General features: G+C 41.5%; 1 protein-coding gene across 1 annotated transcript in view; it reads right to left on the bottom strand.

Annotated features, from left to right (window-relative positions):
- Positions 1-1,585: 1,585 nt before the first annotated feature.
- rnd2 (Rho family GTPase 2) overlaps positions 1,586-12,263 on the bottom strand; it is a 32,765-nt gene continuing 22,087 nt past the window's right edge. Inside the window, exons 3-5 of the mRNA XM_005920397.3 lie at positions 8,205-8,314; positions 4,880-5,014; positions 1,586-2,716 (exon numbers count right to left, since the gene is read on the bottom strand). Of these exons, the coding sequence (XP_005920459.1) occupies positions 2,447-2,716; positions 4,880-5,014; positions 8,205-8,314 (515 nt within the window). The 3' untranslated portion in view covers positions 1,586-2,446. The remainder of the gene's footprint in view (positions 2,717-4,879; positions 5,015-8,204; positions 8,315-12,263) is intronic.

Genomic DNA, 12,263 nt, shown 5'->3' with positions numbered 1-12,263 from the left:
TTCACATGTATTAGCCTTAATCGGTTAAGTGTATTTCCTTAGCCTCCGCTTGTCTGTGTAGACACGAGAATCATATGAACCCTAGACTGATATTTATTTTTCGAGATGTATCTTTTATCACAGAATGTTTAAGTAGAGTCAAGACTGCACCCGAGGGCATAAGGGGGGAGTCTTGTTACATGAGCCGGTGGTAAAAGTGTTACAATAGTATTGCTGTTTTCTGGGACCCTCACACCACACAGTGTTGAGCAGACATCAACAACAACAGACATGCCATATCAGACACAGATATTGGGTTAAGATGGGTTGAAAAGTGTTTTGCAGATGGAGCAGCAGCTCTGGGTCATCTAAAACAACTAACAGTGATGAGATCTGCCAATAGGATCTGTAGAGAGATATGAATTTAGCCAACAGCAAAGTCTGGGGCAGAGCCCAGCTGTCACTGACTGACGTACGGGAATTACAGAATTTGGTGCGTCTAAACTGAGGTAATGGTACATTCAATTTTACTGCTTTTGAAAAAAAAAAATCATGATGAGAGGGCAATTTAACCAAAGAGGAATGTTTCACTTCAAAATAGGTATTGTGTGTGTAGCTGAAATGTATTTTTTTTAATAGCCTGACCCCTGGCAAGACATTACCACTTGGTTAGCCCTGAGCTTACTAACCATATGTATTGAAGCTGCTGGAGTAGCACACAAGCAACTCAAAATATTTTTATGGAAATTCTTTAAATAGTGTAACTTGGCTCCATTTTGAATACTCAAAATATTTTTGCGACCCGATCCTTTAGCACTTCCCCCACACACCTTACACTTTTTTTGTTTTTACGTCTTGGCTTGTTTCTCTTATTATCTAATCCAGCTTCTCTGACATTCACTCCGTCTGTGGAGCTCATCTTGTCTATTGTTTAATGTCTAACAGGGAAACAGCAGCTGTTATAAAGGCAAAGCTTTTACTTGCTGCTTGAATGATGTCACTTACAGGCTTATCGACTCTCACCTCCACCTAAGAATTGTTATAATACAATGGCTTCTCAAGATTGCAGGTCTTGGTGCCAGAAATGAACTGACCAGCTGACTTTTATAGGAACATACTATAGAAAAAAACCCCAAAAACTTTAAAGTATCTGGAGTCCCAGCATCAGCTGGATGCTCTCTGTTGATTGAAGAACTCACGCATCATCTCACCTAAAGCTTCTGACACAGTATTGAGTCAGTCATTTAAACAACAGCACATCAGTGCTCTGGTGCTGCTGCAGTGCAGTTCAATTTTATTTGTGCCAGCTGAGAGGTCTTCATAGTGTGAACAACACCTTGAAGGACTGACTCACTCCCCTGGCTGCAATGTTGTTTATCTTGCAGGGCAACATGAGAGCACAGAGACGGCATTAACACAAGAAATGGGCAGTTAGCTTACAAATGTCATTTCTGAAGGCTGGAAGAGGAAAGCACGTGGAAGTGTTTAACTACGCAAAAATTCAGCACTCTGAATGATTTATTTGTTCCATTGTGATGAGCATACAGTCTAAGATTTGCGATGGCATTTAAATAACAAAGATCAGGAAAGAAACTTCAGCCAAAAATGATATTTTCCCCAATACAGGCAGGCTCTTGCTTTATTTTAGAGTTTAGTCAAAGTACAACAAAATAGCCCTAACATTTTACCACTTATCTTCCACAAAGAAACATATTTAAAGTAGCAACAATAGCATTCATTACAGTGAATCCAATTGGCATGAATGTAGCTGACGAGGAAAATACTGTTAAATGAGCAAAAGAAAATCAGATACTTTGTTTCTAAAATGCACTTGTGGTAGTTATGCTCGCACACACCTTCATGGTTCTTCACTCAGTCTTAAAAAAATCTAATTTTAAGCTCTTAATTTGCCATCATTCACTAGAATTCCTTTTCAGCATTACCGTGCATACAGGTTTTTCTCATCCATGGCAACAGGAAGCAGCGTCAGGCAGAAAAGTTAAACAACGACTCCACATGTCTGCTGGACAACACTGCCTTTGTTTCATCTCCAGACATTCTGCTTCAACATGGTTCCGCGCACTCGCGCACTCTCCGTCAATACGCCGCCGTGCCATCCCTGTTATTAGAGCCGTTTCAGGAAATTAATTCCACTTTAATTCCAGGGACTAGACAGCACTTCCACTATCACAGCTTCCTCATGTCCAGAGGCTTAGTCCAATTTGCCATAATTTCAAAACAAGACAAATATGTAAACAGCTTATAAAGTATGCACACACGCAACAAAAAGGAAAGAAATCCAAAGCATTTGTTTCCACAGTGCAGTGTTTCTTTTTTCTCACTCCTCTGCAGTGCAAAAAAGGAAAATACGAGAAAAAAAAGCATCAAATAATAAATAGACTTTCTCTTTCATATATATATTTCTGTGTTTATACATATATATATATATATTTGTAATGATAGGTCTCTACATGAGCACACAGCTCTTGGCCCGGTCCTTCCTCATGGCCGGGGCCTGGTCTATTTGCTCAGTCCGACCCGGCAGAGGTGGAAGGGGCAGTTGCGAGACTCGTTTCAGGCCTCTGCGGGAGCTGCTGCGTTTTAGCTGCGGCTTGTGCGGCCGTCGCACTGACGCCAAGGTGGTGATGTGGAACACATCCCGAACACTGTTTTCAGAAACCTTGGAGGTGCACTCCACATACGCCACCGCTCCCATCTGACGAGCTATCGTGCTTCCCTGGAACATGGAGACGGGCAAAGAAGAAATGAAAAAGGAAGCAAAGCTAAATTTGAAAGTACAAGAAGAAGAAGACAGGGAAAACACGCATCATTTTAACAATCAGAAATCATATGGTGTAAATCCTCTTAACATTCATTGTCCTCTCGTGATTTTGAGTACTTGTGCATTCTTCTTTTTTTTGTATGTGAAATCCTGAATATCTCTCAACAGTGGCTTTTCATTAGTTTCCTCAGGCTTTAAGAGGTCGTGTAAGACACAAGTTTCCTTCATGTCATTTTTCAGTGTTTCAAAAAGAAAATTAAATATCCCCATATGCACTCCATCCTTCATTGTTTCTTGGCATAAGCAGACACTATAGCTCAACAGCAGAAAACTAAATGTCCCCCAAAAAAGAGGCAGCAATTCTGAGATATAGATGTTGATCTAAACTGATGACTGAAAGCCAGCGATCTGAACATGTCTGTAGATAAATGAATTTCCTCCAACTGAAGCATGAATAATGTAGATGCTGACTCCTCAGTCTGCAGTAAAACAAAAGGATGGGAATCCAGTTTTGATATGGTCTATGAGGCTATTTACAGGGAAGACATTCACACTAGGTACCAGAGCTTACCCCTGAGTAAACTTACAATAACTGAGTTATTTGAAATTGTAAATTGTTTGCTCGTGATCAAATCAGACACAAATTTAATTTGAAAACCCCTGAGCCCCTGCCTTCACTACAGTACTACAAATCCTCATCTGTTGTTTAATGATCAGAGTTTAAAGCTGTTTTCACACAGGATCAGCACATGCCAAGGATCTAACAGATGAGACAGAACTGCATTTCCCATGACCCCTACAACTGCATGTTCTCCAGCACAGAGAAAGCTTTTCATCTCAAGTGGAAGTGGTTTGATTTTCATCACAGCTGCACTGAGGCGTGTATAAGAAGCGATGAAGGCCTCATTAGGTGAAACAGCAGATTTAGATTCCAGGGTGGCGGTGGGAGGGGAAAGAGGTAGATTGTAGTGACAAGTGGAAATGCTCGATCGAATCTCGGGCAGATTAGTGTGGAAATGTCTGGAGTTCACCCAGTGGTCATTCGCAAGGCGACTTCTCAGCTCTGTTGGAATTCAATTTAAAGATCAGCAACAGGATAGCAACACAGGCTATTAGATTAGAGCACCGAAATGTTTATTGTGCACAGCTTTGGCATCTGCCATGTGACACACATTTTCTGGGCATATTAGAGAGGCAAACAGTAGGTGTCTCAAACCAAAAGAGAGACTGAGAAGGACCATGACAAATGTTTTCTATGGTTCTAGCCAGTAAATGGTCCCAGCTATTTTACATTACCTCCGTGGTTTGTCACTCTTCTTTTGTTTATGTGTCTTATTTATATGACCTGTCTGTTTTTTTCAGTTGCTGAGTTTTTTTAGAAACAGCATGCTTTTAGCCTCCAGTAAGCTCTTAGACAGTAGCGGGAAAAAGGCTCCTTTGTTTTGAGGGCTTTTGTATGGTGGTGAAAAAAGCCCCTCCACTTTTTGTATGTCGAACACAGGAGAGCACACAAATTGAACACACTGAAAGCTGATTAAAATTCACAGATTTACAGAGCAGTTTATCATCCCCTCCCTCTTCTCCCCCATCCCCTTGGCTTAGAGGTCATGGCAGCATGTGATAAAAGGACTCACTCATTTATCAATGTCCATTTTCTATTCATCCTGCATTTTGAAAATCTGTAAATCTGCATGAATATTTCATTTCAGGGGGAAAAAAATGTTTCCCTAGACATAAACTAGACTAACCACTTGTGCTTCTTCCGCAGCCCTTGCCATAAGCAACATTACATTCCCTGTCAGCAAATTTTGGCCAAAACACCAACCCCAGCAACATGTCCCCGAGGGGTTTAACGCTGTTCTAATAGCAGTCATGTGGTATTTTATTGTGTTGCATGAGCCTTTTCTCACACTCCTTTCCTGTGGGACAGCAAAAGAGAGGTAATGACACTGCTGATACAACACAGAAAAATCTCATTTTATCGCTTTATTGCTTTCTAATTTCTTTTCCACATCTGTTTTCAAATCTGTCTGTCTTCCCAGGGCACCTTGCAAGTCTCAATCTTATTATTTATCTCACTCCATTCTCCTCTAATATCCATCATCTGCTAGCTCTCACCTGCTCGTGGGTGACAGGGATGAGGCGCTGTTTGGAGAGTTCCCTCAGGGTGTTGACGTCTGTCCTCATGTCCAGCTTACAGCCCACCAGCACCACCTTGGCATTTGGACAAAACTCTTGCGTCTCTCCTTGCCACTGCAGGAACGTGAGCCGACAGAGAAAAACTGAACGACACTCTTGATTATGTCAAACATGAGCACTGAGCGCTGAGCTGCCTTTGCTGAAGTACAGAGATGACCTTTTGGCTACTCAGACACTGGATACCTGAGTTTGAGGGAGATTAATGCTCTCTTGCTAAAAGACATTTGTTCAGCTTAGCAAACACAGCAAAAACAAATGCATAACTTTGGTGTGTTTTTTTGTGGGAATTTAAGTCCAGCCTTCAAAGGGTTGGGGATTTTGGTTTCCAGTGACCTTTCTTATGTCATTTTGTTCTCAGCAAATTACTCAATGTAATTCAGTAAAGACTTTTTAACTTGACTAATCCATTCATCCATTGATGTCAACAAAGCCATTCATCAGTCGGCAAAACTAAATATTTTGTTCCAGTCATTTGTCAACCACAAATGCCGGAGGTTGTGTTAAGCTTCTGCTGGATACCGCTGTATGATGAATATGATTTTTTGTTTTACTTTTGTTTGAGATGAACAAACATTTTTGAAGACAATCCCCTTGGTAATTGTACCAGGTGGAATGAAAAAGTTCAACTATTCTGCCAGTAAACATCAAGCATCCTACTTTCTTTGAATTTGTCGTCACCACTTCCAGCATGGCTGCTATTTTCAGATATTGCTCCTTTTAAGTCCCTTTTTGTGCGCTGAATCCCCTCACTGTGTCAAAATGTCAACTCTTCAGCTTTCATTTCTTTTTGCAGTAGAGGACAAAGTTGCGGGAAGCCAAATCTGGCAAGCGGTGTGGATGAGCGATTATTGTGTTGGTGTGGCCAAAAAAACTTATCACTGTTCTGTGTGCTGGTGCACAATGACACAGTGACGAACCCCACAGTTCATATGCTCTTCTTCAGACACCTGAGAACATTGAGAGTCTGACCCAGGGAAATTAATTTACAGCGCATAATTCCGAAAATCTCAAAATTAAAAAAGGAAAAATAAAACAATGTACATTCTTTTAGTTTGTACATCTGGCCTTTATGAACTGCCTTTTGGCTTGGACACTGCAGATATGCAGATCTCATCAACAGGGAATATCCTCCACATGAAAGTCAGTTGAGTTTGATGTTTGATCTCCTCTCAAGTTTGGGCTCCATGGTAAATTCTCATATGCATAAAAGGGCAAAACAGCAGCAGTGCTGGAAGTGTTTCAGAGGTCTACAAACAGAAGACCTTAACGGTGCAATGTGCCAAATTTAAATTGGGTATGTTGGGGTTTTTTGCATTTTTTGCTTTATTTTTTAAATGGGCAGATTTGTGAAATTTTACAAAAGCAGCTCATTATTGGCATTTTCAGCGCAAAACAGACAACTAATTAAACTTAAGTGTGATGGAAAAGGGTGATAACTGTAGAGATTTATTTAAAGTTACATTCATTGTGGGTACATTTTACATTTTCAATTGTTTAATTAATGAATTGTCAGACTGTTAAAAAATTCATAAAACCAAACAAAAAGGACGGGAATGGAAAAATCTTGGCATAAAATCTGTAAATTATCATGAGTAAGAAGCTAAAACTAGAAATATTTGGCAGTTTTGCTTGAAAAATGGCTCAAAGATGAAGTGATCAGCAAAAAAGCCACAGATTAACTGGTGCTGTCAACCATCCAGGATTAATCAAGTAATTATTTTACCTCTAATCAGATTAAAGAGACTTCCTGTTTTTTTATGATACAAGGCAATGTTCACTATTTTACTGCAACAGCTATAGGGCCACGTACTGTGACTTTTTCACTCGTGCCAGCTTAGTTTGGACGTCTGTGTGGTGTGTTATACTTTCCTTACTCAGTCTCCATCAACAAAATCTATTTCAGGTTCTGTTCCGAAAAGGTTGAGCAGTCTTCCTTCTAAAATCACCCTGAGATTAAATGTCACTACTGAAACTCAGCTGAACCAACACAGTGTCTCCTCCTGGCAACACAAATACATGACAGCACTGAAATATTCCGCATGCCATGTGCAGAATGTCAGGGTTTCCATTCATCCCTTGTACTGAAAACAACCTCTGACCTTTCAGGCACATCCCCATTCTGTCAATGACATCCAATCAAAACCTTTGATTGTTTAACCCTCTCCCCTCCCCCAGCTGTCGTCTAGAAACATTGGTGACCCCCCCTAGCTCCTGGAGGTCAAGAGTCTAATTTAGGATGGTGATTGTGCAACAGGTTTTCCATGTGCTCCTGAGTTTCAGGGATTATTGGGATGACAACTAGGGGGCAGGGGTCATGGCAGCCCCCTGCCAAGTGATGCATGGGAAAAGCTAAAGCTGAGGAGCAGTGCTGCTTCCCCTGTTGACAGATTCCACGGAGGCTGAAGAGATATTGGTGGGTTAAAGAAATGGTGTCCTGGGTTAGATCTACAAAAGTCTGCAGTGGCATTTTAGCAGCTCCCTTCAGACCACTAAACACGTCAACAGACCAGCCATGGGAACTGTCTTCAGCCCACAAGGGGTGCAGTTCAAAGGCAAACTCACACACACATGGCTTCAAGATGAGACACCACTAAAAGGCACAGGTCTGCTTTTCATGATACACATGCATGCAAACAGACCCATTAAGTTGGGTATAATTACACCATGGGTGTTTCACTATACTATGTGGGCACACAATCTGCCACTGGCTGTAAAAACACGTCCAAAACCACATTTGATGACGCCACCCGGCTATTACACCCATCCCAACTGCACTGTTCCCAGCCATTAGCCACCTTGCAACAAGTGAAGTATTCAGCATAAAACTCAGATTTTATATTTTAAATGTTCACAGAAAGTCTGTTTCTAACACTCCTCAACATTCTCTGAAATGTCTTCTCTGATATGTCTGGTGTGTCTAATATGCGTATCTGATATTCCTCTTGAACCCACCCGGCTGCAAGCCCTCTTATTTCATTCTTCGCATTGACCTTCTATTGCTTGCAGGGACACGGGTCAAGTATCCATGGACGTTTTGATGAGATAAAGGAAAGCGAGGCTTTAACCTCAGTGCTGATTTGCTCCATTGTTAAGCCGTGAAAAGCTGCTGGCACAGAAATCTAAGTCGATACAAGATGCTGATCAGGAAAAAGTGAATTGAATTGGTTTTTCGTTGGTTCTCCACTTTCACTGCGATATTAAATGCTGATCCAAAGTATTGAGGGGGGGAGTAAAAAATACTGACCTTCTTTATGACACTGTCCAAAGTCTCTGGACGGCTGATGTCGAAACAGATAAGCACTGCATCTGAATCAGGATACGCCAACGGCCTCACATTATCGTAATAAGAAGAACCTGTGAACACACAATAACATATGGTGTAAGGTCATGGTGTCTTTGGGGAAATTCCTAACTGTTTTTAACCTGATTTAACCCTGCAAGACTCTGCATCCCAACCATATGGCCTACTCTGTCAATTAGAAACATACTGCACACCCCCGGAAAGTGATCCAAAGGTCATTAATACATGAATAGCCCATTAAAGCAGGCAGTGTGGCACACACATCGACATGCTGCAGCTCGAACACACTCTCCAGATGTAAATGAACCTTGATCTTAGCAGTTATGTGCACATATTTGTGCATCTTTTTCTCTTGGGCTTCCACACAGCTGTGCCTCTTCTGTCACAGTACTTCAGGAGGAATGTTAAAGAGTTAGTCATAGCAGCACACACACACACATACACACGCATACACACAAAGGTGAATTATAGTGGCTTGAGAATTGGAGGACTGGTACATACGATCCATAATCATCTTGAAACGACAGGGAATGCCAGCACAAAGGCCAAACTAAAGGTTGAACCCCTTAATTCTCTCATCTCATCCCTCTTTCTGTCTCACTTGCAAATGGTCCTTGATTTAACATCTTCCATTTTCTTTTAGACTCTATGAGATTCACATGCGCTCACACGCTTCTCACCACTCTTGCTTTTCAATTTTGTACCTTGATCAAATTTGAGGGCAGAGTGGCGCCTCTGTACTTCCACAAGTTGCTCACTTCCACAGTTCCTGCTCTCTTGCAGCTCTCATTAGGAGGCTTGTAAAAATATCTGGGCTCTCGTGGATGTGTGGCTGTGGCCACGGGCACCCTCCCTCCTACCGTCAGAAGCTGCTGTAGACCTTATGTTCTGCATAAAATTTCAAGCCTCCATAACTCAAAGGTTTGTCACATTGTGCATCAAACTTGCCAAAATTAGCAAATCACATTACACCGTAAATAAATATTAAACGCTTTGGAAGATTAAACATATGATTTAGGTTCATACAAGCTGATGATTTTTAATATTTATACAAAACCAAAGTTTATGTTTGTTTGGTGTGTCTGTGCTTCATACCAAACCTGACCTGCCACACAATAAACAGACTGTTAGAGCTGCATGCTTTAGTCTGGTGTTCTGCACAAAAGCACTACACCCCGCATCACTATGTTCTCTTTGTTAATGATGGAATGAGTATGTGACAATAGCTGCACGCGGCCCGCAACCCCATCATTCAGCTTGCTTTCCTGTAGTGACCTGCTCATTGCTCTTTGAGAACAATGCAACAGGCTGCCTGTCACATCCTCACAAGCTGGAATGGTTTTGTTTACATTTGTTTGTCACTAAAAATCCATATTAACATCAAACGCTTAAAAAAATGACCTGAAATATCAATTAAATCAGAGAAAAAACAAGTATGCTTTGTTTACAGTGGCTTCAGATTTCTCTTGGTTTAACACTACTGACTTTGATATCATTGTTTATACAAATTGCTACCCCCTGCAGCTGGCAATAATACATATTACCACATTCTCACAGTGTGGTGACTAGACAGTGCGTTTCAAAATAGCATTCAATTAATTTTTATAAAATCTTGCTCACCACATGCACACAACCATTTATCTGCTGGCTGACTCTTTAACACATGAATGATGCTTGTCAAAAGAAGATTATTGTTTCCATTTACAGTAATTTGTAGTTCTTATATGGCCCTGTTTAAGACCTCCCTGCCCTTCTGAATAGTTGGAGGTGGGAGGAGGAACAGTAGGAACCCAGCACAGACAAATAGAGGTGGGTTGCAAGTGAGCTTTCAAGTGGATTGTAACCACAAGTAGACTACAGCAGCTTAAATAACCAGTAATACATGTGTTTTGTTTTGTTTTTTAAATTTGATGCATAGAAACCAAGTTTAGCTGCAGCACTGCACTTCTGAGCTAATGGCATGTTTGATCAGCTTTGCACATCCTCATGCACCTGGACATAGAACAGAAGACACAAATAATACATTAAATCTAAATTAGGAATGCTCTCAAGCAGCAACACCACAACAATTGAACTCTGCAAAATCCTTAAGGATGCTGGGCAAAATACATTTAACAACATTCCTTTGCTAACTTTAAAATATTTATGTTGCAATTTCAGTGCAATATACAGGAAAGAAAAAGTAATTTTAGCCTACACCTTGCAGGGCATTATCAGGAATTCATAGTCTCCTCTTCATCTTATTAACACAATATTGCTACAGTTCTGTATTGCTGAGAGAGCAGGACTAACACAAGCACACACAACCACTTCCCCAAGTCCGACACTCAGCAAAGCTCACTTTGTAAGACAGCAAGCTGTGATGGGTAGCGGTCACACATGAGGTGCTGCAGCTGCTGAAGTCAGTCTTTAGTATGTATCGCAGTGCAGCAGACCTGTACTAAGGTTAGAGATGAAGAAGAAATGAGACATCCCTGTGGGGGTGGAGTAGGGACAAAAAAGATTTAATGAGTTTGATGCCGGAGCTAGGGCGTGTAGCGGTTTTTTGCAACAGAGAGAGAGAGAGTAGCAACCACTGGATTAAAGCAAAATCAAGATGAAGAGAAAAAGACGTCAGATGAAGCAAAGTTGAGACAACAGTACTAGTTTGACTCAACATGTAATTAGAAGCTGAAATGAGGCCATTGGGATCAATTTGTCAGTCCCAAAGATCAAAATGATTGACAGGTCATGGTCACGGCAGGGCTTGTCACAGCACAGCAATTCAGAGCTCCTCTGCTCTGAACGACAGGAAAGCTACCTCAGCACTTTTGCAAAGTCGGGGGAAAAAAGTCCTCTGAGGAAGCAGAGAAAAGTGCTGTGTTTAAAAGAAGCCGAGCAGGCACAAATAAAAACCAATCAACATAACAATCAAGAGCACGAGGGGAAAAAAAGGGAGAAAGCATTTTCTCCTGCCATTTCTCCAACAAAAAGACATGACCAGAGATAAAAGAGGATGTCACTGAGGGTAGGGTTGGAGTGGGTGTTTGGGTAGGTAATGAAAGCACTGGACTCGGCAGGACAGATCAAATAAAGAGGTATGAGAGCTCTGGCTGGGTTGGCTATTGGTGAAGTTGGCCTGTGCCCATTCACTGTGAGGTGGAACAAAAGGTCAATTGAATTTCAGACATAGGCAGCATGAGATGGATGGGCCAGAAGAGTGTGGGAGGAGAGCGTAACCTGGCAGGAACCACTAAAAATCATCACGCCTGGCAAGGAGCGGGGCCCTGCCACGCTGTGCCAAGGACAGGCATAAAACACCCCTCACAAAACCTCCTTAAACATTAGCATTAGCCTAGCATTAGCCTAATTTAGTACAGGAGATCTCTCACAGTGGAAAGTGGATTTCTGCATTTATATCCACAGGACTAATTAGTGCAAAGCCACACTGCAGAACCACACAAGAGGTTGCACCTAAACATAATGACAGAGTTAGGAGGAAAGCAGTCCTTGTCTGCCGTCACTTGAGCTTCATCAAAGGCCAGAAATGTCCCTGAGGATGCTGAGGCGGACAGGAACTTAGTGGAGCGCTAATGTACAGTAATAAGACTTGAGGGTTTGCGGTATGACTTCATTTATGCCTCCTGTCCCTTGACACATCAACTCTCCTGTAGGGACAATCTATCTGAGACATGACAGCTCTCTATCTGCTCATTCAAAAGCTCTTCTGTGAAAAACTCATTTTCTGATAGAGCTGAGAAGGAAAAAAAACACAATAACACACAAACAGAACATGTAACAGGGCAGATTCTCTGGGAATCCAACACTTCAAAAAACCTTATATTTTTCAATACATTAATCTGTAATATCACAGCAGGAATGATCTCCTTTCTGTTTTTGTTGCATGCTTATTTCAGGCGCAGCTAAAAAGCCAACCATTATGAGTGTGTGTGTGTGTGTGTGTGTGTGTGTGTGTGTGTGTGTGTGTGTGTGTGTGTGTGTGTGTGTGTGTGTGTGTGTGTG

The sequence above is a fragment of the Haplochromis burtoni genome, unplaced genomic scaffold, assembly GCF_018398535.1.
Source record: "Haplochromis burtoni strain Fernald_Lab_line unplaced genomic scaffold, NCSU_Asbu1 Contig_21, whole genome shotgun sequence".
In the NCBI taxonomy this organism is placed as follows: Eukaryota; Metazoa; Chordata; class Actinopteri; order Cichliformes; family Cichlidae; genus Haplochromis; species Haplochromis burtoni.
The sequence above is the reverse complement of the archived record's forward strand: the minus strand, read 5'-3'. Positions and strand labels throughout refer to the sequence as shown.